This window comes from Perissodus microlepis, chromosome 4, assembly GCF_051167445.1.
Source record: "Perissodus microlepis isolate ML-2025 ecotype Zambia chromosome 4, ASM5116744v1, whole genome shotgun sequence".
NCBI lineage: Eukaryota > Metazoa > Chordata > Actinopteri > Cichliformes > Cichlidae > Perissodus > Perissodus microlepis.
The window spans coordinates 31,624,621-31,652,375 of NC_140464.1; the positions used below are offsets into that span (position 1 = coordinate 31,624,621).

Genomic DNA, 27,755 nt, shown 5'->3' on the forward strand with positions numbered 1-27,755 from the left:
TTCTATGATTCTCCTGGGTAACTGTGTGGTTACTATCATGACCCCCCCACCACTTGTCATCTGGTAATCTCTAAAACCTTAGCCATAATGCAGTCTTGTTTCTTCTGGTCTAAGATTTCGGTGCAAGGGCTACGTCACGTCTTGCCAGGTTTATCAACTCATAAAGCCCAGTCACAGTAAGCCAGCGGGTATCCACAGGGGTGGACTTACTTCCTCCACCATTTTGGGTAATGTCTACTTACTGGTGTTCGTGGACTATTGCTAAGTGGATTGAGGTATGTGCAGTTTGGGAGATGACAGCTCAAGTTAGTTAGTTACTAGTTAGTTACTCCTACAGAGGTTAACCATTCATCAGTGAACTGTTTGAGCTTGTTCTCTCCATTCTTGGGTGAACCCAGTGCCTCAGTACGGCGTATCATCCACAAACAAATCTCAAAACAGCCACAGAAGCTCAGGGAGGTCAACTACTGTCACGGTACTGGGTCATTTGACCCAGCGTTTTGTGTTTATTTTGTATTACTATTATTTTGTTGTTGTTATTATCATCCTTTGTTGTAGTTTGTGCTGATTGTGCGTTTGGGTTTACACCCTTTGGTTCTTAAGAGGTTTGGTTTTGCGCTCCCTCTGTTTTGTGTCCGCCCATGTGTTCCCTCTGTTCTGTCTGTACCGCATCTCTGAGTCCAATCTGTACATTTCCTGTTTTATTTTGAAGGTCTGTGTCTTTTGTCAGTGTGTTCTGTTTGTACTCTCCCTGTCTCGTCAGTGTAATCAGCGTCAGCCGTGTCTCCCAGCTGTTTCCACTTAGTTCTGTTCACCTCTTGTATTTAGTGTCTGCGTCTTCCCCTGCTCGTTGTCACGTCGTACAATCAACCCACATGGAAAAGATATATATAAATCTTATAAAGTTTGTATCTGTCTTGTGTGAAACTTTCATGAGTAAATCATATAAGCCTTATATGATTCATTATATGAAGCAAGCTAAAGCTGATGCAAGTCTTTTATAAGTTTTTCCTGTTTCTTTTCCATCTGGGAGCCTTCACTGTGTGTTCCGTTAACCTGTTTGCCTGCCCGTTAGTTTATGTTTTCCCAGTGTAGTTGTCTCCTGTTCAATCTGCAACTGGCAATAAAGCTGTTTGTTTTGAGTTTCACCCTTGCCTCTGTGAGTCCTCTTGGGTGCCTGCCTGCACATAGCCATGACAACTACAGGTTAGTTAAGTTGAAATCGTCAAAGACGCGAGAGTCTTCCATGTCGTGAACATTCAGGCCTTCTATTCCTGGGACTCAGCACCTCCTTTGGGATGGCAACCTCCAGTCATCAAGGGCCCAGAGGAGATGGGAGCAGAGACCCTCAACCCCCGTGGATAATGACAGAGATTTTCACTCCTTCAAGGATGTGCCTGTCTCCGATATTGGTTTCGTAATACTTAAAATGGTGGCTGAAAAGTCGCACAAAACTCACGATTCAGATTTTCGGATCTGCAGGTTGACTGATGCCGATAGCTCAACGATACAACGAAGAATAACACAGGTCTGCCATCTTAAGTAGTGCTTTAATCCACTGGAATCGGCAGCAGATGTGATGATGAGCGCAGGCGCGGGGGCCAGAGGCGGGAGCCCGCAATGAGCACCGGCCCGGCCAAGGGAAGAGACAGGAGAGCAAAACAAAAACAAAGTCAGCCGGGGAGACACGGGGACCATGACGCTTCCAGGCTTCACCCTGCTAGGAATGGGTTACAATTGGAATGTTCTCAAAACGACTTCATCTCATTCATGAGAGATATGTTTGTCCTATATTTGAGAGGTTATAGGCCAACAAATCATTTATAACTGTTTAAATTCCCACATTCACTTTTTGGCACAACACTGGTGTTTAAGCTTGTACTTGTGTTTGTCATTTTTTATGCATAGGTTTAGGTTGCATGTATAGCACATTTTATTTGACATTACTGTACTTTAGATTATTTATTTATTTTTGTATTTGAGAAAATGTTTTATTTAAACAATTACATTTTAAGATGGCATGAAATGAAATGGTTTCGTTTTTGACAGATGCTGTATGCAGTTAAACTATTAAAACACTGCAGTTTCTAAAATGCAAACCACTGAGCAGTTCATTTTGAAAGACCTGTGTTTTTTCTATTTTGAATATTTATTATCGTCATATATGGGTTTATGTTAGCCAAGGTGTACGGCAGCTTTACGTCATCTGCAATAACTTTACAGCAGTAGGCTGTTTAGCGGTGAGAGTATGTAGCTGTTTTCAGGGTTGTTGTGTTTTGACTGGTGAGTGCTCACTGCACGCTCAATAAAGCAACGTTGTAACAAAAAGTAACGCTTGATCGTTCTACAATTATTGCTTATTAATAAGTCAAAAGTATTTTTGCAGTTACTCGAATAATCGATGGAATAATTGGTAGAATACTTGATTACTAAAACAATTTGATAGCGTCAGCCCTAATTTCCAGGATATTTGCACTTTCGTTGATATTGTAAAAGAGACACTGCTCTAACCTTAAAACATAAATAAAAAACACATACATTTTTGAACCGAATGGTATGCTGCAAATCCAAACCACGCAATAATTCAGCTTAATATCCATACATCTTTTTTTGGACTGCCTTTGTTAAGGCTTTCTAAAAGTAAAAGAGATTCCTACATGATACAACGCTCATGTATCATGTGCGTAATTTGACTGCTGTGAGCTGGTCCAGTCGGCTAGCCTCCCGTCAACGGCGACCCGACAACTTTTCCTAAGCAGCGTCACTGCTGCAGGGGTCGAACCCACTCACAGATGCAGGACTGCAGTCAGACAGACGGGCTGCGGTCAGTCAGCAGGAAAAGCCCCACCTGTCCACACCACTGATGTGAGGGGGTGAGTGCTGACACAGCCCCACAGTCAGCGCACGGACCGCAGGCTCACACTGAGGAGAGCATGTCTCTGCTGAAGGAGCGCGGCAGGGAGCTCGAGCGCTTCGACGGACTGTCGCTCATTTACTGGTACGTGAACAAGCGCGTGTGCGCCCGGCACGGACTAGAGAGTGGGCGCTTTGCGCCTCTTCTGTGCGCAGAGTACGCTAGGAGACGCGCACGACTACGCTGCGTTCAATCTCACACTGGAACGAACGAATCACTAAAATGTGAAGACTCGAGCGACAGTTTTGTCCTGTGTTCATACAACATTACTGATCAGGCAAGTGACTTTAAGGTGAATCCAAATTTCCAACAATAAATTCCAGAAAAGGTCGCGAGAACTTGAAAAGCCAGCTTTGAGGTCAAAGTCACAGACTTGTCAGGGGCAAAGAAGGCACGGTAAGAAAAGCTGTTGTTTCCAGAATAACATAAAATCACCACGGTCCTCTTCATGGATGCTTCTCATTAAATGGAGATTTTTTTTTTCCTGAAATAATCATAAATTACTGTAGAAGCATGATTTCATTTGGTCCCCCAGCTAAGTATTGGTCGTGTGACCAGGTAGACCATCCTGCCAGTCTAACAGATGCTTCCTTGAAAAAAATCCTCACATTTTATCCTTCCTCCATATATTTGTGATTTAATAATCCCAGAGAATAGTCACGTTTATCTCTTAATTAAAGCCTTAATAAGCAGCTGAAATAAACAGGTAAACAGCCAAAGCAGACACTAACAACATGTATACTGTGTGTTTCGGTGAAATATGAGAGCATGTATGAGGTGACAGTGACTGTTTGTTTTATTTTCTTTGTCAGATGTCATATTGGACTACACTGATACAACATTCCAAATAAAAAGGACCTTTAGCATTTTCCTGAGTTTTCCAAAGGAAAGCAGATAAATATATCTATCCGGTCCTGTTTGTGGAGGACGTGGTGCAGTTTGGAGAGGAACGGTTCATTTTGTGCTTGTGTTATGTCCCGAGGGAAGGAGTCAGTCAGCTAAATGTATTTGCTGAGTGGACATTGAAGCTGGATCAGCTGGAACGCTTAAATGCAAGCTGAAGGGAGGTGATAGAACGCTGCTGTGGGCCCCCACTCTGGATGACACCCATCTTTAGCTAGTTGTTTCTCCAAAACAGAGCCTCCCTCGAGTTTCCCTCATGATTCTCTCCTCTCAGAAGTTGCCTGAGCTCTGGGACTACTTTCTGATTTATGTCTCAGGAGCACTAGAGTTTAACCCTGACAGCGAAGACATAGACTTGGGACTGTTTCCTCTCAGGATGAACCCCACCATTAAGACCAGGTAGGTGGCGCTCAGAGGAAGTATTCACAGAAGCAGAATCGTGCAGGGAAAACGCATCTTCACATTGCTCCCACGACAGAGTTCGGTCAGTCTGGGTTGCTTGGAAATTAATTAATGTTAAAAGGAAACAACTGATGATTTATATCATCATAATAATATAAATCTCCAGGGATATTCTGTGAAAATTACGTGTTTTTTTTAGATATTACAAGCGTCTGAAAATTGTGTATTTTGGTACAGCTGTCACTGAGCAGCTGGTTAGAGCTAAACCTTTTGTCTTCAGCTGGCATCCACACATGTACATGTACTTTAGCATGTACTGACACTGCACATGTAGTTTTGTTGAGCACTGTTTCATCATTTTTGTGTAGCTTGGTCTGCTCCTTTTTCACACATGTCCTGTGATCATGTGACAGTAATCATCAGTGTAGCGTCTCCTTTGTGTGACCAAGTTTCATTTCTCGTACTGAAGCTGTAGGAAGAAGGACATTGGTGAGGCTGACGGCAGCTCTGGCTTTATTTGAAACAAACCCCTCTATCTGCTTGGTTATCACAGACATGAGAGTAACTATGTAAACAGCAGCTGTTGTAATCTTTGTCATTTTCATGGAAAGTAGGTTGTGCATGAGTATGCATACGTTTGGTCAAAGGGTCAATTCTGTTTATAAAGTTATGAAGTAAGAAGAACATCATTAACATTGGTTGTTATCATTCAGGACTCCAAGACATCAGCGGTCTGCTGTCATTATGGCTGCTGTCTTTGTGACATAACTGCTGTTACCAGCAGGTTCAGTCATGCAGGCGAAAGTGCTTTTGCTGAGTGCTGAAGTGCTTGTGGAGAGTAATCAGATTACCTATCAGCATTGGTGCTTTAATTAAATTCCAATTGTATTCTCTTACTGTTTGAAGCTTCTGTCTTGTTAAGAGTATGGAGCGTAAATCACAGTTGCAGCTCCTGGAAACAGAATGTTAAGACAGATGTTACACTGCTGAGCACAAAACTAATGTTTGATACTTTTTCTCTTGACACATGAACCATCCAGCTGGTATTGTTCAGATATCACAATGTTTGCCTCACTGATATAATGCAAGGGGGCCTTTACTTGTAGCTACAACAGGTTTGTATTGTTATCCTTTTTTTATCAGGTGACTCAAACCTTTTTTTCAGTAGTAAGAAAAAGTGTTTGAGTCCCATTAAAGTCCCCCAACACAGAACCAGGCAGATGTCGGTGTGATTTTTAAGGTAGTTTCATTTTTAATCGTCTGGATGTTCGAAAAAACAGCTGAAACTTGTGGAAAGAGAAGATGGACTTAAAAAATCCATGGATGCACTGGAAAAGATGAAAAGACTATTTTTCATCTCTGAAAAATAGAGATAATACATCCAATATTAGATTATACATGGAACAAATAAATGTCTCCCTGCTTAGTGAGAAGTGCAGGTCTCGTGACCTTAAATCCTTCCTTAGTTACACTGCACCGGGTATAGGCTTCTGCGGGTTTCTCATGATGCACTGAGTGTATCTTCTTCACTCACCTTTTTAAACAACACTCTGCCTTTAATAATTAGTTATTATAAATCTCTGGCTCTTTTCCACAGTCTGTCTTTGTGCTGTTCTCCCCTCACCCTCAGTGAGTTGCAGCAGATGGTTCTGTCAGCGGTTTCTTGCTATAATTTCAGAACTGCAGGTGCTGGAAACATTCCTCAGAGAATTTGATCCACGTTGATAGTTGTTGATGATGATGATGATGATGATGATGATATTCATACAGTTGTTGTAGTTTCACTACATGTCAAGGCTATGTGAGTACAGTGAACATCGTCATGTTCCTGAAACCAGTTTAACATGATATGGGATTTGTAACATGGTGTGTTATCCTGCTGGAAGCAGCCATCAGAAGATGATACACTGTACCATAAAAGGATGGACACTGTCAGCAGCAACACTCAGGTCGGACTGTGGAATGTAAACAATGCTTCGTTGATACTACGGAGGACAAAGTGTGCCAAGAAAATGCTTCAAGTTGCTACCATATACCATATTAGCAAGTGGAGTCCTTCAAATTCCTTGGTGTCCACATCTCTGTGGACCTCTGCTGGTTAGCTAACACCAAGGCCCTAGTCAAGAAAGCCCAGCAGTGGCTACACTTCCTAAGGGTGCTCAGGAAGGAGCACCTAATCACCCCGCTGCTGGTGACCTTCTACAGATCCACTATCAAGAGCCTGCTGACCTATGCAGTGACAATGCGGCACGCCAGCTGCATGGAGGCAAACAGGAAGAGACTACAGAGGGTGGTAAACACATCACAAAGAATCATCGGCTGCCCTCTGCCCTCCTTGTCTGTCATCTATAACTCCCTTTGTCTCAGCAGGGCCAGAAACATCCTGAAGCACACTACCCACCCCGGCTACCATCTTTTTAACCTACTGCCCTCTGGCAGGCGCTTCAGATCCATACGGGCCAGAACAAACTCAGGAACAGCTTCTTCCCTAAAGCCATCACCATACACAACTTAAACTTGCACAAAAAGTAATCTGCACTGAAATATCATCAATTCTCTGCCTGTCTGTCTCTGTCATCCAGTACTGCACTGTGTATTTATATGTATTAAATATATAGTTAAATTATTGTATAGTTTTTATAATGTTTTAAAGCATGTGTGCACTTTTGTAGAGCTAATCTCGTTATACTATGTATAATGATAATAAAGGCTTTCAATTCAATTGAATTCAAATCTCTGTCCAGAAGAAGAAGTCCTAGGAACAGTAAAGATACTGCACAGAATCATCAAGTTCCCAGGCCTCTGGTAGAGGACCCGAGCTTGATGGATAAAGTTCGCCTGCAGGGCGAGAGGGGGATTTTAAAAATATATAAAAGATAAAAAGTAAGAAAAAACAGAGATAAATAACAAGGATGATTCAATAGAGAGGTCTATTAACACATAGTGAGTGAAGAAGAAACACCCAGTGCATCATGGGAATCCCCGGCAGCCTACGTCTATTGCAGCATAACTAAGGGAGGATTCAGGGTCACCTGGTCCAGCCCTAACTATATGCTTTAGCAAAAAGGAAAGTTTGAAGCCTAATCTTGAAAGTAGAGATAGTGTCTGTCTCCCGAATCCAAACTGGAAGCTGGTTCCACAGAAGAGGGGCCTGAAAACTGAAGGCTCTGCCTCCCATTCTACTTTTAAATACTCTAGGAACAACAAGTAGGCCTGCAGAGCGAGAGCGAAGTGCTCTAATAGGGTGATATGGTACTACAAGGTCATTAAGATAAGATGGGGCCTGATTATTTAAGACCTTGTATGTGAGGAGCAGGATTTTGAATTCTGGATTTAACAGGAAGCCAAAACAGGAGAAATCTGCTCTCTCTTTCTAGTCCCTGTCAGGACTCTTGCTGCAGCATTTTGGATTAACTGAAGGCTTTTCAGGGAGTTTTTAGGACATCCTGATAATAATGAATTACAGTCGTCCAGCCTGGAAGTAATAAATGCATGAACTAGTTTTTCAGCGTCACTCTGAGACAGGATATTTCTAACTTTAGAGATCTTGCACAAATGGAAGAAAGCAGTCTTACATATTTGTTTAATATGTGCGTTGAAGGACATGTCCTGGTCAAAAATGACTCCAAGGTTCCTCACAACGTTACTGGAGGCCAAGGTAATGCCATCCAGAGTATGAATCTGGTTAGATACCATATTTCTAAGATTTTCAGGGCCGAGTACAATAACCTCAGTTTGATCTGACTTAAGAAGCAGAAAGTTAGCGGCCATCCAGGTCTTTATGTCTTTAAGACATTCCTGCAGTTTAACTAATTGGTGTGTGTTATCTGGCTTCATGGACAGATAGAGCTGGGTGTCATCGGCATAGCAGTGGAAATGTATGCTATGTCTTCTGATGATGCTGCCTAAGGGAAGCATGTATAATGTAAACAGAATTGGTCCTAGCACTGAACCCTGTGGAACTCCATAATTAACCTCAGTGTGTGAAGAGGACTCTCCATTTACATGCACAAACTGGAGTCTATTAGATAGATATGATACAAACCACTGCAGTGCAGTACCTGTAATACCTACAGCATGTTCTAATCGCTCTAATAGGATATTATGGTCGACAGTATCGAACGCTGCACTGAGGTCTAGCAGGACAAGCACAGAGATGAGTCCACTGTCAGAGGCCATAAGAAGATCATTTGTAACCTTCACTAAAGCTGTTTCTGTGCTGTGATGAGCTCTGAAACCTGACTGAAACTCTTCAATAAACCATTCCTCTGCAGGTGATCTGTTAGCTGTTTGACAACTACTCTTTCAAGGATGTTTGATATGAAAGGAAGGTTGGAGATTGACCTATAATTAGCTAAGACTGCTGGGTCTAGAGATGCTTTTTGAGTAAAGGTTTAACTACAGCCAGCTTGAAGGCCTGTGGTACATAGCTGATTATTAGAGATAGGTTGATCATATTTAAGATCGAAGAATTAATTAATGGCAGGACTTCTTTGAGCAGTTTTGTAGGAATGGGGTCTAAAAGACACGTTGATGGTTTGGAGGAAGTAATTATTGAAGTTAACTCAGAAAGATCAATTGGAGAAAAAGAGTCTAACTTAACATCAATGGTACTAAGAGTAGCTGTAGATAATATTACATCTGTGAAAACTACAAACAGCTGGAGAACTACTGAAGTGAACTCAGAATAAATAAAAGAAAGTCTGGCTTTTTGGAAGAAAAATATAAAGAAGAAAGGGGAGGCGCAAGATGCTGATGATGTTGAATATGTATTCAAATAAAACCTTCAGGAGTTATTTGATCATTAAGTTGTCTCATTTTAGAAAAGCTGTTGGTTAACCTTTGTATATAGTTCTGTGTTGTTTGTTTGACCTGATGTCCTTCACCCAATTTTCACTGTGAGTTTGACCCCAGGCTGTGACAGGTGTGACTGGATGCACTTTGACAGGTTTCGCAACTCATGTCCTGTGGAATTCAGGCCTCTGGTGGCAGCAGACATCACTTTGCTGTGACAAAGGAAAACAACATGCTCTCATTTAGTCACCTGGTCTTATCATCTTTGTCTGACACATTGGTAAGATGTGTCCTTCATTCACTCTTGTGTCAAGGTCATTATATTGAACACAGCATGGCAGCTCATAACTGTGTTGGAGCTTCAAGTCTGTTTTTGGTGCAGCTGGCTCTCTTTTTACAAGGTAAATCACCTTGGTAACGTAGCTGAACACATAACCTGGTAAGCTGCAAGTTATGCTCAGAGCTTTGTCTAAAAAGCACTGCTTCTCTTATGTACAGTGTGCTTTAAGTGCATAATTGCCATTTATATATGGAAACTGTTGAGTGGTACGTCCCTAAAAGACATAATAGATTCTATAAGTACAGACATGTACACACTAAATATACATATGTATACATATACATACACACATACCTGCACACGTCCATACACATAGAAGGTGCATTATGCATGAATTACACGGTCACAGCATTGCTTTCTTGTCTTAACTGCAGAAAGTGTTGCTTTTTTATAATAGATTCCCATAACCCGTTCCTTTGATAATGTGTCTGACTGGAGTAGATGGTGCTCAGGTCACTGATTTTGTGAGGAAGAGAAATTAGATGCAAATCAAATGCCCTCTTTTATGTGAGCATACTCAGAGCAGGAAGTAGGAAACCTGGGACGCAAAGGAACTAACATTAGAACAAGACCGAGAGGGGAACACTGAGGTTGGTAGAAACAACAGGAATCACAATGAAATCAAAGCAGCTGTGAAAGTCAAGAAGACTAAAACTCCTAATACAGAACTCAAGAGAAGAATACAAAAATACACCAAACACAAAAATCCAAACTTTGGCACAAGGAACAACAAACCCAAATATCTTAACTAAGAATCCAGAACTCAAGTTAGCTTAACTTTTCTCCATTTATTGTGACTTTTTGCTTTCTCTTCAGTTTAGTTTTAGAGCTGCACCCATCAATTTCCAGCCTCCGTAGTCCGGCCAGTCAGCCTCCCATATCTGTAGTTATGAATCCATGCGTTTCATTCATATATAACACACACAGCAGCACAGGCAAGCAGCCATACACACTCAAAGCCAGACATCAACCTCTTGTTAGCGTTAAACGTAAAATACCATGAAACATTGATAATAATAATAATACTAATACTACTACTACTAATAATACATTTTATTTGAGGGTGCCAAAACCCAAGGTCACCTTAGAAAGAGAAAAGACATCAATAAAACAGTAGATTAAAATAGATTCTAATAAATTAAAATACAGAAACCAGCAAAATACAACCACAAACAAAAAATAAAAAAACACACTTTGACAGCAAGTAAAATCTGTATTAAAGCGAGTAAGCCAGTTAATGGACCTCATAGTACCCTATCACCCCTATAGAGCACTTTGCACTTTCTTCTTCACTCACTATGTGTTTAAACACTGCTCTGCATTTGATCATCAGTTATAATTAATCTCTGGCTCTATTCCACGGTGTGTCTGTTGTCCTGGCTGCCTCTCCTCACTCCTAATCAGTCATGGCAGATTGCTGTGCCTCATTGAGTCTGGTTCTGCTGGACGTTCCTTCCTGTTAAAAGAGAGTTTTTTCTTCCCACTGTCGCTAACGTGCTTGCTCTTAGGGGTTCATATGATTCTGTAGGTCTTCTCTGTTTTCTCTTGATCATTGTAGGGTCTTTACCTTACAATATAAAGCTCCTTGAGGCAAGTGTGGTCGTGATTTGGTTCTATACAAGTAAAATTGAATTGAATATGTTTCTTCTATCAGCCGTATGCTCCTGTTGACTGATGGCTATATATAATGGAAAACCAGCACGTCTTCTTGTTGCTGTTGTGGAAACGTGTGCAGGTGCAGTATACACATGGTGTACAGGTGGAAACGTTTTTATCTCTTGTCCCCCTGCCACACATTGAGATAGCGTACCAGATATCACCATATTTAATGAGCATTAATAACATGTCCCCCACACGTAGTTTGGCCTACACAGTGTGTTTACGTTTAAACTTTTGGGTGATCGTGGCTCAAGAGTTGGGAGTTCGCCTTGTAATCGAAAGGTTGCTGGTTCGAGCCCCGGCTTGGACAGTCTCGGTCGTTGTGTCCTTGGGCGAGACACTTTATCCGTTGCCTACTGGTGGTGGTCAGAGGGCCCGGTGGCGCCAGTGTCCGGCAGCCTCGCCTCTGTCAGTGCGCCCCAGGGTGGCTGTGGCTACAGTGTAGCTGCCATCACCAGTGTGTGAATGTGTGTAAAGCGCTTTGGGGTCCTTAGGGACTAGAAAAGCACTATATAAATACAGGCCATTTACCATTTAAACAATATGTGGATGTCTGTGAAGGTTCTCAGTCATCCAGGTCATCATAGTCAAAGGAGCTTGCAAAGAAAAGCGTCTGGACTTCTTTAAGTTGCTTGAAGACGTTTCACCTCTCATCCAAGAAGCACCCAAACAGCCACTTCACAAGCGCATGGCACAACATAGAAGAGCCACCTCCACAGGACAAGACTCAGCAGTCCATCTGCATCTAAAGGTCAAAGGTCACTCTTTGAGGATGCCAATGTTCACATTTTGGACAGAGAGGACAGATGGTTTGAAAGAGGAGTGAAAGAAGCATCTATGTCCACTGTGAGCGACCATCTTTGAACAGAGGCGGGGGTTTACGACACCAACTCTCTGCCATCTATAATCCAGTTTTGAGTTCCCTCCCCAGACGCCTTAACACCCACTCACATCCTGGGCCATCTGACCTCAGGAAATCACATGATAGGGTGGGGCCAGGTTTCACAATGAGCTCACCCGAAACCCTGGCTGATTGGGACCCACACCCAGTTTCACACCTTGGCTCAGGCGATTAGAGAATCATCAGGGGGTCCTTTTGTCCCTCTGTGGGGGGAAACTCCCACTAGGTTTAAATCTGGGACTCTCCACCATTTGACCTTAGAACTGAAGAAGCTTCTTGGATGAGAGGTGAAACGTCTTCAAGCAACTTAAAGAAGTGCAGACGCTTTTCTTTGCAAGCTCCTTTGAATATGTGGGTGAATATCGCAGAAAGAGTCACTGAGAGCTGCTTGGTGAAATGCCTCAAGGTTCTCTTAGGGCCACGTTGTAGGTGTTGTGACAGCGGGCATGCACGCCACTCAACTGCACAAACATATACATCAGTAATGGTATCCTTCCACACTTTGATCTTCTAGAAAATGCAGTGCAGCTCCCTTTCTGTAGGGGGCAGCCTTGTAACTGGAAATACTTGACAAGGATCAACCATCCTTTTAGTTTTCCTTGTCTCTTTCTGTTACATACACTCGTGCTGTCTCTCTCACTCTGTCTCTTATACACATACACACACATACACACATGCACATGCCATCATGATAACAAAAGATGTACAAATATGTGTGGAGGAGCACGGGTGCGTATGTCTCCCAGTGATTGGGTCCAGCCTGTTTGATTTCTCAGTGTGGATTGGATAATCTCCTAATCTGATAATGACCCACTGTGGGGATTTAGTGATTAAAGTTCCGAGGCAAATGGTCGTTGCCATGGCAAAAGAAGATGAAACTGTTTGTGTGGCTACACAGAACAGAACTGTCACATGTAATGTTGCATGGATATTAACATACTTATCTATGATAGAGATGTATTGTCAAAGTGGATTCTCTTTGAATTCACTTTTCTATTGTCAGATGTTTTAGCTTTCAGGACTGAGGGCCAAACTTTTTGGTGGACAAAGTGTTGGATTTTTGCCTTTTTATAGAAGCTCATGTTTTCATTTTCAGTTTGTTTGTGATGGTCTCTGTCTAGAGTTCCAGTTTTCTTTACTCAAACACTGTTTCACCTTTGTCTGTTTGCAGTCTTTTCCTTGTGAGTGTTCACAGCGTTTCTGCTGTGGTCAGGCTCATCTCAGGAGGACACGTACATTTATAACAGTTATCACCATCCTTGATTGCTGTACATAACAAGGGAGACACTTCCAGTTCTTTGAAAAGTTCCTCCAAGAACAATATAGGCACTTTTGGACCTCTTGTTTACATGCATGAATCTCTTTTAATACTTCAACTCACCAGCAGTTAACAGACAGACTCTTTAATGGAAGACAAAAGAATGCTGACATGCCGAAAGTGCAAAAATTATGAATCAAAGGTATAAAAGTTTGCTTTTAACAGGTTTTTTCAAATAATGTAATGAAAAAAAAAACCCCAGAATCTCAACATTAAACTCACCAAACAGATAAAAGCCATTCGCAGCCTGCTGCTTTTAGTCCAGTGGCTCAAAGAACCCTGAAGTTCTTCAAAGCATCTTTGGAAGATGCTTTGAAGAACTGCTAAGCTGCTCTAGGTATTAGATTAAAACATGCAGGATTCCATGTGTTATGCAATTCAGCTGCTGCTGAAAGTGAACAAGTCACACAAATTAAAGTCTCATTTAGGTGGATTACCCAAAACATTGCTTTGCCATTTGAGAAATATGCAAAAACAAACAAACAAACAAAAACAAACAAACAAACCAATGAAACATGGATATGAGAGGAAATGTAAGAGTCCAGAGCAGGCAAGTCATTTCCCAGTGAAGCTGGGACAACAACCAACTGCATGTTTTTTATAAACAAGCTGCCGTTCCCCTTATCTTCAAAACCCGAGGCAGGGCTGGGGTGCTGTGCTGCACTCCATACGTTGGTGTGTGTTATCGATCAGCATCAGGACAGCTCAATCTCACCATGGGGGCCATCTTTGTGGATGCTTTTAGAAAGTTTACTGTGAAAACACCTGAGTGCTGGGCAGTGGGAGCTGTCCATTGTCTCCCTGCTGTGGCTTCCTAAACACTGGCCTTGTCTAGACACTGGCAGGATTTCTGTCTTGGAATTCTGTTCTGATTTCATGGAGCCATGGAGAGCTTTGATTCTTCTGTTATTTTTGAGTTTTGGTTCCTATTTGGATCGTGGTTCCCTGTTGGCTTTCCCTCTGTCTCATATGTGTGCTGAGTTTGCTTCTTCTGTCAGGTTTTACTTTCAAGGTTGACTTTTTATTGTTTCTCATTATGCTTGAACTTTTTGTCATTTTCCTCCTTTCTGATTGTTATGATTGTCTAATTACTACATATGTGTATCTAATGTCTATAGTTGCTTCCTTGGTTCATGTTTCCGTTGTTTGTGGTCCTCTCTCGCAGAGGTGTGGACTCGAGTCACATGACTTGGACTCGAGTCAGACTCGAGTCAATAATTTTATGACTTTAGACTTGACTTGAAAAAATGTTCTAAGACTGTGACTTGACTTGGACTTTTACACCAGTGACCTGGGACTTGAATTGGACTTGAACCGGTTTACTTGAAAAGACTTGATATTTCACCCCAAATCTAAAATTTAACACACATATTATATAGAAAGTGTGCACCATTAATTCAGTTCATTTATTCATTTATTCAAACCACACTCCGTACGTATGTGAGCGTGAGCTGTAGCACAGCCAATCAAATTAACCAGATTTTTTTTAAGAAGAAAAAAAAAACACTCAAAAATGCTGCAAAGAGTTATTTTTTTCAGCTACATAAACTATGAAGTAGTCAACAAAAAAAAAAAACGAAATGCAATATGCAAAACATGCAAGCGGAGAATCACAGACAGAGATGGAACGACTTCCAACTTTGTCCGACAGTTGAAGTTGCATAAAGAACGGTAGGTTCTCTTTTGCTACGATGAGATAGCTGACTTCATCTAACTTTGTGATGTCAACTAACTTTAATGTGTGTGATATTTTTGTCATGCTATTTTAAAGCCGGTCCTACAAGCGCATCCAAGAATAACATGCAGCTTATCTCAGAACTGTCGGTGAAAATTATTCTTGAAGTGTAATTGAGCTGCATTTTATAGAGGTGCAATTTCACAATTTGTGTATATTTTCTAAGTTCAGTATTTCGTCATGTGTTGAGAAAAACAGAGATTTAAAAATCACATGGTCCAACATTTACATTTAGCATAACTGCAACATTCTTTTTTTCCCGTTTTTTTAAAGACTCGAAAGGACTTGAAGTTTCAGACTTGTGACTTTACTCAGACTTTTACACCAGTGACTTGAGACTTGACTCTGACTTGAGGATAAAGACTTAAGACTTACTTGAGACTTGCAAAACAATGACTTGGTCCCACCACTGCTCTCTCGTACTTTGTGTGTTAGTTAGAAGCTCCTCTGTTTGTACACTGGGTTTTTGTTTCATTTTAGATTGTGCTTCTGCCAGGTTAAAGCTCTTTACTCATCGTGGCCTCATGTCCTGGATTTGGGGCCTCCTCTCGTCTAACTACACAACAATGCAACTTCCTCCGTGTGCTGATGATTAGTCCCATGTAAGGCCTTGGTCATCCATGAGTTTTTTCTCTTCCTTTCAGTGGTACAATGAGCTACAGTAAGTTATCAGGGTTGAGCTGCTGTTGTCTTCCATCGTTTATTCTGTCCTGGAGCTATTATTTCAATGACAAAACAACCTTTATTAAGGTGGAATTCAGAAATTCAAAGGCAAAAAATAGAATCCAAAGTGCCACAGCTTATGCAAAGCAGCCATGAGTCGGGATAATAGCCATGAACACAGACACTCTGAGCCTAAAGTGACTTTAAATACACAGGAGGTAAGAAGGGAAGTGGAGATACCTGGGGAACCTCGGAGCTAAAGTCAGTCAGGACGATGACAGACAGGAAATAAAACACCAGACAATAAAGTAAGACAGGAAGTGACTGACAAAGCTGAACTGCACACAGGTGAACAGGCTATGTGATATCTTATCTCACTTTAAACAGATACATGATGAAAAATAGAATTCAAATAACTACTTCTGTCAAGCTTAAAGGTTCCTTGTTACTCCTGGGAGAGATGTGGGGACGCGGGCTTTACATACTATTTTATGTGTGCTGCAACATTACACAGCATTATATAGAGACATACATAATAAAGTAAAATCTTAATTCTGGTGTTACAGAAGAACACAAACACAATGGAACCAAAGACATTAGATAATTAACACAAAATAAAATCTCAAAAAATACTCGATCATTTCTTTTCTGTAGACTCACATTGTGTCCATTTGTTGGGAAACGACGACACAAAGAGACAGAACAGTGTGTGCGTATGTATAAACAAAGGAGAGCACACATCGCTGACACACTCACTCAGCTGCTCATGCTCCCAGGCAAAAAAGAAATCAAACAAATAATGTGAGAAGCAACAAGAAGTGCAGTGATGTCCCAGCTCTTTTATGACTCAGATGTGCAGCTTTGCAACTAATGGGATGTTTTAGTGAAGTATGCAGTGTGTTTACACCAGTGTTTCCCAGGCTTTTGGAGCCACGGCCCATATTTCACATTAGAAAAATCCCACGGCACACCACCAAACAGACATGTCACACAAAGCATACGGATCATTCTTCCACCAAATATAGCAGAACTGGCTCGGTTTGTCCCCAGTATACCTTTGTTGCTTCCTTCTGACCACTACTCATGCTAGGGCCTTCATCTGGGTCGCGTTTTCTCCAGGACAAGGTCAGACTGAACACTTTTTCTTTTTAAACATCGTCTCACACCATGACTATTATTTAAGTTCTTCTTCGTCTTCTTCTGTTTTTACTGCCAGTTGGCAACACATTTATTGCCAACTGGCAGTAAATGTGGTGGTTGTACTGCCCTCTAGTGGAAGAGAACGTCACTGTTCGGCCCGTTACTCACGCCGGTCGCTTAGAGTACCAATCAGGTTGGCCAGTACTAATAATCTTCCACGGCACACCTGATCATTTCTCACAGTGGTTGGGAAACGCTGGTTTACACTGTGTGCAGCGTGGAAAGGGGAGTTAGTGATGAGAGCCTGTTACTTTAATCAGCTGCTTAAATCAATTTCCACTTTGCTCACTGGGATAGGACTGTGTCTCTTTGTGTTTTGTGGAAAGTGTCTGGGACTGTGAAGCCTTGCCTGGTGCAGGCTCTAAAGGATGAGATGCTTCACATTTGGAGACAAATCTCAGGTTGGCTACCACTGCAGTCAAGTATTAGCCAAGCTTACATCTGTGCTCCCAAAGCCTGCCTCTGGAGTCAGTACAAGACCTCAGGGTTTGGTAAGGGCCTGGAAAGACTCCAGCTTCTTTAATCCCAACAACTGGAAAACATCACAAACCTTGTCCTGGCTTTAGACAACTCACTGGTTTAACAGTTTTGAACTGTTTTTACTGTATCTCTGCTGTCACTGTAATAATGGTTTATTTTATTGAACTGAAAAACTGATAGATTGAACAGAAATGTTCCTTTTTGTTTTAATAACAATATCTTTAACCAGGTCTTGTAAACCTAAATGTGTAATCACATGCGAGTCCATGTGATAGTCAGACTGGGCTGGGATCAGTTTTTTAAAAGCTTAAAAGTTGAATTTATGACTGAATTCATGAATCCAGCGTGTAGTCTGAACAGGATCCAGAGAGCGTCAGGGTCGATAACCACACTGCTGTCCTTTTAGAGAATATGATGTGGATCCACGCCAGATTAATCTGCTCGTCAGCTGGTTTTAAATTTAGCTTGTTTCAGAATCAGAATCAGAAAGGTTTTATTGCCAAATGTTGAGCAGGTTTACAACATTAGGAAATTGCTGCGGTACTTAGTGCAAACATACTGTCATATAACGCTTAAATAGACATAAAAATAAGAATTTAAAGTGCTAAGTAGATAGATATATTTATGGCATTTTGTTCATGGACAGACAGAATCTTGTACTATAACACACCCTAATATAAGCTGACTGGTTTAAATCTCAGTCACCTGCACAGAGAAGGCTAGTCCCCATACTGCACCAGTAATAAGGATAACTGTTTCTAAGTTACAGACCTGGGTTCATTTGTCAAACTTGCCATGCTGGTTCTCTCTGGGCTCCTGTTTGCCCCACTGAGCACAGCTATTTACTGTGTCTAATGAACCCATGCAGGCGATATGGGATCTCCGCACAGCCAAGCCTCAAACATGGACCTGGATGTGAAACTCTAGTTCATAGCTTGGCTTTTTACCCCATCAGTGACATCTGAATCACAATGGGGACATTAAACTAACATAGCAGCTTAGGTCTGGTAATGGTAACATCAGTGATACGGTTTATGCTTCAAACATCATTAATGTGTTATTTTTGCTGAACAAATCTGGGTGTCTTTTGTTTATCTGTTGGGTTTTTAAAAAAAAAAATCTATTTCTGATCAAAATTACAGATATAAACATGGACCCGGGCTGTGTTTATGCTAACATGTTGTACAGACTAAAAGTTTAAATGTACTTTCCAGGGACATGCAGGTTGTATATGAAACATACTGAGACACCAACTGGAGACACACTCCAGGCTCCAAGAACACAAGAAGAAGCTTTTGTTAGAAAGTTAAAGTCCAAAAACACACTGAGGCAAATACAGGACTATACACATACAGTGAATGCTAATGGTGGTTAGACACAGGTGCACACAATCAACACAGTCACAGGCAGGAAGTAAAGCTAAATGCAAAAACAGAAGAAGGAAGAAGCTCAGAGACAGATGTGAAGTTAAGAACTAATAAACGTTAGTATGCACAGTAGCTAGAACTCAAAGAGTTAAGAAGAAAATGTAAAGAAGCAGGAATGAAAGAGAAAATACGTAAAGATAACGAGGGCAGCTTTAGTGTGAAGTAATAGCCATACAGACTGAAGCAAAGCAGACAAGAGCAAGAAAACCCCACTGAGCTGTAAGCAACTCCGTGTGTGTCATACAGTCTGATCTGTGCTTGGAGTATTTGAACAGCCTTCTTACAGAGGCCTATATTTAGCACATGCTTGTGCCATATGGATTTGTGTGCATAAGCTTATCGTCACTTCATCAATTGGTACTCTCCATATCTGCTTGGAGCTGCGGTGCATCGTGATTGGAAATATGCAGAGCATATGTTAACAACCACAAGCTAACGTCCAGGCTTTTGCACCACAGCACAGACATGCTTCAAAGACTCAAAGTGCCTCTAGGATTTGCCAGGTAGGTTTTCAGGTTTTCGGCTGTTTCAGTGGCTCAGGCTGAAGCTGAATATCTCAGCACCCGGTGCTCCAGGAAACGTTCCTATGAATTTTACTGTTATTTATTGTTTGTGTCAAAGACCTCCTGCAGCGTCATTTGGGGGCAGCACTTTATAATACAGAACACAAATAATGGTGTAATCACTGACCAGTCACCATGCATTTCTTTATTCGTTTAGGGGGGTAACTTTCAGCAACTAAAATTACCATATGAGAAAAATGTTTATGTATTTTCTAATTATTACGTGCCTTTGGGCAATTTGCAAATGACACTGTAAGGATCTACATGTAATAACAATTTCAGGAAATTCTAGAAGCAAGAACCTTAAAAAATATACTTAGTGTATTCTTTCTATTCAAACCTCCACTTGTGCTGTACCTGCCAGTGAGGATATTTTACTGATAGAAAATTACACCTCAAATCTAGAAAAGTTACACACCAAACTGAATCAAAAAGAAGCTACAGAGTGTATACTGGAGCGCTCCCCCATTTATGAATGTAGTGTAATGTAACAGTGAATTCAAACACAGGCAGGCTCAGCAGGTTTTACCTGTGTCCGGTGGGAGGGACACAGTCATGTTGCTGAGTGGAAACACATGCACATGGATGCACATTTCTTTTGCTTTGATCGCTTTGAACAAACAGCTCAGTTACAGTCACCAGTGTTGTATCTTTAAGCGTTGTTGCCTCCATTTGATTGATTGATTTTGTCTTTGCATTAAATTCATTTTAGGGATCATGGATGAGGCTGTCTCTAACAAAAAAGCTTCCTAGCAGCACTGAGCTGAGACAGCACTGTGGTAACTTTTCTTTTTCTTTCTCGCATTTTTGTAACATTAGCTGATCAAAATAAAGCCAAAATGAAGAATTGTTGTTTGAGTAGTGAAGATGACAGCATAGAAGGTCTGAATGCTAAAGATGAAGGCAGAGTAATGGATGTCATCTGGGGATTAAATTGCAGTTTCTAAATGGAGAATAGGGCACTTGTGCATTAATGTGTTTAAAGGCTCGCAAGCCCCTCCTCTCTGGCTCAACAAGAACTTGTTAGCGCAATGGCCAATATCGTCTTAAAAGAAGCTGTGGTTGATACAAATGGAAGTGTGGGTAGAATCTATGGAGAGACTCATGTTCACGCGTAACGAGGCCAAACACAATTAAACACGTTACCATCAAAGTAGCACAAACATCCACAGAGAGGGAAAAAGGCAGATTCCGTTGAATGGAGCTGTTCCCAGCAACAAATAAAGCCGCTGCACAGCCACAGCAAGAGAAAATGACAGGTAGGGTGAGAAATGTGTGCCAAACAAACCACCGAATCATTTCCAGCCTCAGAGGGTTTTTTTTTTTCATTTTCCGCCGACTTTAGTTATGTAAGAGATTAACCGTGTGGCTGAAGGTGGAGATGTTTGGAGCGCACAGGCTGCTTCGCTGGAATTAGTGCCTGTGCACCATCATGTGGCTGCTGGCTGAAGGCTGAACGCTGCGACCGAGCCTCCGCCTGTCTCACCGGAGAACCGGGCTCCATGTCAACATGCCAACGTTTTCAGTCATGTACAAAGGAGCGGTGATCATCAGCAGGTAAAGGCGAGCGGCTGTGTGTGCAGGTAGGGGTTAGTCTGTGTGACAGCAGCGGTGACACGATGCTGACAGCTGAACTCTGTAAACACGGAGATGCGTTTACTAACCATAACTCTGTCCCGTGGAAACCAAACACACCGCGTGTCTTCTCGGGCTTTTTCTGGTAACCGTGACGCTGACTGTCCGTCTGTAACACAGGCGCGTGGATCTGCTTCGTGTCTCACACAGAGCTGTGCTTCGTGCTCTTCTCTCAGGCTTATCGATATGTTCTAGTTTTCCGCGTGAAATGATGCAGTGATCTTTCTTGCATGTGCTACAAACGGATGAGCTCCACATCAGAGACCAAGTGCGGTCCCAAGTTTCCTTTGAAAAGAGGCTCTATGAGGCACTTTATCGGCTCTCACGAACACGTTGGCAGCATTAGCGGGTTCCATTGTGGACATTTAATGTTCAATCTGTGCTTTTACTGTGTGGCTCATTGATTTTGTAAATGTTGCTGATTTGGTGATCCGTGTTTTACCAAAGTTGGAACATCTAATGTCTGATTAACCTTCAATGTAAAAGATCTAATGTCTGTAAAGTGTGGTTAAAAGGAAATCAAAGATGTAGTCACTTTAACTAATGATTTTAATTTTATTTAAAATTATTGTCGAGTAACTGTAATTGTATTTATGATGTAATTTGGTTTTATGGAAATGTATGTGATATTGTAAAATGTATCTATTTAGATTGTAAGCGCAACAAGGGACAATCGTTGAAAATTAGCAGTAGCTATAAACCTGTGCGGCACATCAGTTTCATGTCTTGCACTTGAACTATGTTAAACTGCACTGTCCCTTTTAAACTCAATTTACTGACAGACTTTTGGAAGCTTGTCTCATCGACATTTTATCCGTTAGGGTGAATGATGCAGTCGGCAGTGTGGAGCTGCTTCAGTTATGTTTACAATATGTTTCTCATGCCACAAGTTATACTTCATCGATGTGTGTCTAACAACACGACCACTGAGTTTTTTGAATGGCACCAAGCTTCAGCGAGTGTATTCGTGACTCCGGTCATGCCCATAGACTGTATGAACCTTATAAATAAATAAATAAAATGTTATTTATATCGCACCTTTCTAGACAGAGTCACAAAGTGCTGCACATAAGTTAACAAATAATAAAAGGTAAAACAGACAATATAAAACAGGCAAAAATTAATCAAAAACAGTTAAAAAGGTGAGTTTTGAGTTGTTGTTTTAAAAACAACGACTGAGTCCACAGTTCTTAAGGTTTGGGGGAGAGAGTTCCACAGTCTCGGGGCCACAGTGGCAAAAGCTCTGTCACCCTTAGTTCTCATCTTAGTCTTTTTTATAGCAAGTAAGCCCTGATCTGATTACCTCAGGGACCTGCTGGGGACATATGGCTGTAGCAGATCAGAGATGTAGACTGGTGCCAGTCCATGCAAGGCTCTGAATGTCAAGACCAGGAGCTTAAAATGGACTCTAAATTCCACAGGAAGCCAGTGAAGCTGAGATAGCAATGGTGTCACATGTGAATTTAGGATGCCCTAAAACCGGAGACCATCACAGAAAAGGATTGGTGATGTAGATATGAGGAGAACCACTCTAAGGCAGATACACCGACCCAGTGTTTAAGCCTTTCAAGGAGGATGTGGTGGTCAACACTGTCAAAAGCCGATGTGAGGTCCAACATAAGTAGGACAGAGTATTTTCCTGCATCATTACTCATCAAAATGTCATTTGAGACCCTAAGAAGGGCTGTTTCTGTGGAGTGAGCTCATTTTTGGCATTTATTAGACAGAGATCGAGCATTAAAAAGCGCCATATTCAGCGAGGTAGAAGCCTCAGTATTTGCAAGGGCTCGAGTTACAGGACGTAGATACTTTTGAGTATCTACGTTTGAGCCATCACGCTCGTAGAATCCACTCACCGAGGGAATAAAGGGCCAGACGGCAGAAGAGTCTGGATAAACCCTCCTCAGACAGGGAAGTGGAAAACAAGTCCCCCTCCATGGAGCTTTTCCGAGCACAGGAGACAAGGTCCGCTCGGCGTTTCTTACCAGCCAAACCCCGCTGCCAGTAAAGCCTGAGCTTTACCCAAATACCTAGTGCCTAGCGAGGTTCCAGCTGATGGAGGCGGGTGGAAAATACCGGCGGAGGACGAAGAGACATTGTGAGGCATCATAGAGGATTGGATGGATAGCAAAGCCAGACGATCATACACCAAGGCAGCCAATACATCGTTAAAACTAAGTGAGAACAGCAGAGCAGAAAAAAATAACACAAAAGTAGCAGAGCGCGACAAACTGCACCCGGCAGCGGCAGAGCCAAACACAAGCGCCATCATACCTTTCTTTTCAAAAGGCCAGCAGGGGTTAATAGCTATAGTTGCATAAAAACTGTATGTCCTGTAGTGTTACATGGGTAAATGGGCATCTGCTGTCACCTCTGGAAACACACAAGGCATTAACCAATGAGCGTGTGGTTTCATAGCTGGATCCACCCCTCACTGCCATATCCAGGTTGGAAACAAAGCAGTCGGTGATTTCACATTGGCCTCATCCATCTTTTATGTTGTCTGTGGTTATGCCTATGGGTTTAGCTTTTGCCACTGTATTGGTCTGAATGTGATATAACTCAGTGCACTCAATTTTTTTAGGACAATTACTCAGCTTGCCGTACACCTGTAGACCTGAGGGTTAAACTGGGACTGGGGAGAGGGGGGAACCTTTGTAGCTGTTCAGTGGCAGGAAATGACTAATCAACTGACCCGTGCTGGTGCTGGTTCTGAGGTTTAATGCTCTTTGTGGATTTACCAGCTGCATTCTAAAATATATGTGGAGATGTTACGTGAACCATCATGGCTGCTTTCCAACTCCTGGCCAATGTGACCTTTGTACAACCACAATTCCAAAAAAGTTGGGATGTGGTGTAAAAACACATTTTATTCAGAATAGAACAGAGAAAGCATCAAATGTTTAAACTGAAACATTTTTCTACAGTCCTGTGCAAAACTTTAAGACCACTTGAAAAATGGCAAAAAATCCTATTTTGCATGTTTGGATCTTAACAAGGTTCCAAATAGAGCTTCAACATGCAACAAGAAGGAATGGGAGTGACACAAAACATTTTTGGATCATGCAATTTATTGAAAACAACACTTAAACTGAAACAGGCTGTTTCACAGCTGATCAAAAGTTTAGGTCCACATGCCTTTAAAAGGCCAAATCTGTGCTAAAATGTGGATTCATCATCATTTTCTGTTAGGTAGTCTCACTGTCATGACGTTCTGATGGCAAAGGCAAAAAACGTTCCCTTTTGAACGTGGTCGGGTTGTTGAACTGCATAAGCAGGGTCTCTCACAGCGCGCCATCGCTGCTGAGGTGGGGACGCAGTAAGACAGTCATTTGGAATTTCTTAAATGATCCTGAGGGTTATGGAACAAAATAGTCAAGTGGAAGACCCAAAACAACTTCACCAGCACTGAGCCAGAGGATCCAACTGGCTGTCTGTCAAGACACTGGAAGATCCTCGACCCAATTTAAGGCCATTACTGGTCCCGACTGCAGCCCCATAACCATCAGACGGCATCTCAGACTGAAGGGCTTCAAAAGCAAGAAAGGTCTTCAAAGGCCTCGTGTCCTTGGACGCCACAGAACTGACTGTTTGGACTTTGAGCGCCAAACATGGGACATTGAAAGGTGGAAGAAAGTTTTATTCGCTGATGAGAACACATTTAACCTTGATGGTCCTGTTGGTTCCCAACGTTACCGGCATGATAAGCAGATCCCACCCAAGGTGTTCTCTACGCTCCACAGTGGAGGGGGGACCATCATGGCCTGGGGTGCTTTTTCCTTCAGTGGAGCTTCAGGAGGTGCAGGGGCGTCAAACAGCTGCTGGCTGTGTCCAGATGTTGCAGAGCGCGTCCCTCATGACTGATGGCCATCGTCTGTGTGGTAACCACTGGGTTTATCAACAGGACAACGCGACAGTACACAATGCTGCAAGACAAGAGACTTCTTCTAGGACAATAACATCACCCTGTTGGACCATCCTGTGTGTTCCCCTGTTCTAAATCCAACTGAGAACCTTTGGGGATGGGAAGTTTACAAAAACGGACAACAGATCCTGGCAGTAGATGCCTTCATGCGGCCGTCTTCACCACTTGGAGAAATGTTCCCTCTCACCTCATGGAAACACTTGCATCAAGCATGCCACAACGAATTTTTGAAGTGATCAACAATCACTGTGGAGCGACTCATTACTGAGTTCATGTTTGCAACATTGATTTATGTTTTGGGGGGTTTACAGGTTTTTTGGAGGTGTGGTCCTAAACTTTTATCAGCTGCAAAACAGCCTGTTTCAGTTTAAGCATTGTTTGCATGCTCAAAAAAATGTTTTGTCTCACTCCCATTTCTTTTTGTTGCATGTTGAAGCTCGACTTGGTACCTTGTTAAGATCCAAACATGCAAAATAGGATTTTTTGCCATTTTTCAAGTGGTCTTAAAGTTTTGTTCAGGACTGTATTTCATGAAAATGGCATCAACATCTTTCAAAACAATTGGGTCAGGGCAACAAAAACCTGGAAAAGTAAGTGGTGCTCAAAAGAAACAGCTGGAGTACCATTTAGCAGCTAATCAGGTTAACTAGTAAGTAACACAACTGGGTATGAAAAGAGTGTCGTGGAGAGGCTGATGAAAAAACTGCCAACAAACTGTGGTGCAGTTTCACAAGTTTTTTCATTTTCTTTTTTTCATTTGTTTGTGTGATCTTTGGTCCTTCAAGCAGCATTAAAAACAGACACGATTGTGTGGTGGAAATCGATGCATGGGCTCAGGAACACTTCCTGTGTGGGAACACAGCTTGCTGTGCTGTCCACATATGCAGGTTAAAGCTCGACCCTGCAAAGAAGAAGCCATATGTGAACATGATCAGTGATTCTCTGGACCAAAGCTCATTTAAAATGGACTGTAGCAAAGTGGAAACCCGATCTCTGGTCCAAGGAATACAAATACAAATTTGTTTTTGGAAAATGTGGATGTAGCATTTTCAGTAGGAGAAACGTTTCGTCACTCATCCAAGTGCAGGTTTCCCCAACCTTATAAACAGTACATTTTCCTAAAAACTGAAACTAGCACCACTGAACAACGGGCTGTGAGCTCAGTTTCTTCATCATTAATATGCAAATTGTCATGACCATTGATCAAAGACAGCCCAAAGCAGTAAAATGAATCCAAACCGCAAAAATACAAAAATCAACAGTGAATCCCGGTGTTCTAGTGTGAGACTTTGTATATCCATCCTTAACAGATGATTTTAAAATGTCCAGCTCCATCCTGAACGTTGCATCTTTGTGTTATCAGCCGATGAGCAGGCTGGGCTATCAGAATATCATCTAAAGAATTTGAAGCTCTGTACACAGAGCTACACTCTGCTGCGACATTCATAAGGCCAGTGTTTCTTTCGAAGTTCAGCCTCATTGTTTTTACTGACAGCAGTGGCGAACCCTCTGCAGCTAAAATATTGATAGTCCTTTTTGTCATTTGGGTGTAGACAGGAAGGGAACTGCAAACTAAAATAAAGTGCTAAAAAGACATCGTTCCAGATACCAAAAAAGTGACATTTATGGTTTGTTCATTTTCAGTATTCTGCATTGTCTTTAGTAGTGTCTAATGAGGGAAGCAAAGGGATGCTTTGCAAGTGTTAGATGAGGATTAGTAAAGAAGGAAAAGGGGAAAGCTGCAGTGTGCAGTCCTCTTGTGCAGCATTATTGCATAAGATGAACAACATGTGTGCCAGCCCTATCTCTCAGAGAATTGCTCACTGTGTGAGATCTTACCAAGATGCTTTTGAGTTACCCAATGCTGCCGTCTCATTTCTGCTTCCTCTGCTACTGTCACAGCTGTATTTCGTCTTGTCTTCAAACAGCAGTGTGAGGAAAGTATTCTTTTGTGTTCATAATTTGAGAAAGATTTTTGACAGTACCATGAATAGAAGACTCATTTGCACAACGAAGTATCTGCAGCACACACTGAAGACACACTCCTTGCCTTGTGTGTGGTGACAAAGTCTCAGGCCTAGACAGGAGAAGCTATCTGAGGTTAAGTTCCCAATACTATAGTTCTCCTATGGATTCTGACTGTGTAGCAGTGCAGCCTGTGAAAAAAATAGTTAGATTTGGGTTTTTTTTCCTATTTCGTCATCTTTTTCTCCCTCACTCTCTTTCCTTTCCCTGCTTCCTGCTTCCTTTTTATCCATTGACCTCTAACAGGACACTAATGGGTCCATACGGAGTTGACCGGGCTGTTCATTCCATGGAGTTTACAGACTGTGAGAATGGCCTAGGTAAGTCTTTTCATACTTCTGTCCCCACAAGTAACACACCTCAACACTCGACTACTCTCCTTTGTGTTTGCAGAGGTCATATGTGTTGCTGCTTGTAGATGTTGCTCTGGCTCTTTAACTTCAATAAGATGCTCAACTTAAGTTCTTTCATTTTTTTCACTCGCACTTGTGTGACTGCTTACACAGCTCACGTCTGACTTAAGATCCACATTCAAATAGTGATTACTTAAAAAGTAGCTAGTACTGTACTGTAACATATTTAATAAAATGTCCATGAAATGACATTGACTTTAGTGATCCATTAGTTTGTGGACAAAGCACAGTTTCCATAAGACATTAAAGGAGAAGAACGATTTTGGAAGTTCCATCTATGGCAAACAAAAGCTTACCAACACCTACAGTAAGACCGCACCATAGAAAACAGAATCAGCTTCACCCCGCCTCACCACCACACACAACCAGGGTTTCTACATCAAAATATGGATGTGCCATGGGCTCCCCAGTGTCAGCCATTGCAGCCAGCCTTTATAAGGAGGAAGTGGAAAGTAAAG

General features: G+C 41.9%; 1 protein-coding gene across 8 annotated transcripts in view; it reads left to right on the forward strand.

Annotated features, from left to right (window-relative positions):
* The first annotated feature begins 2,804 nt into the window (after positions 1–2,804).
* Positions 2,805–27,755, forward strand: part of LOC146389300 (syntaxin-binding protein 4) — a 78,603-nt gene continuing 53,652 nt past the window's right edge. For 2 of the 8 annotated variants that reach the window (XM_084927081.1, XM_084927082.1), the window contains exons 1-2: positions 3,736–4,216; positions 27,131–27,204. In XM_084927081.1, coding sequence (XP_084783207.1) covers positions 4,074–4,216; positions 27,131–27,204 — 217 coding nt within the window. In that variant the 5' untranslated portion in view covers positions 3,736–4,073. Of the gene's footprint in view, positions 2,999–3,735; positions 4,217–19,106; positions 19,240–19,656; positions 20,857–27,130; positions 27,205–27,755 lie in introns of those variants that run through there. The other 6 variants (XM_084927087.1, XM_084927083.1, XM_084927080.1 and 3 more) reach the window with 6 other exon arrangements.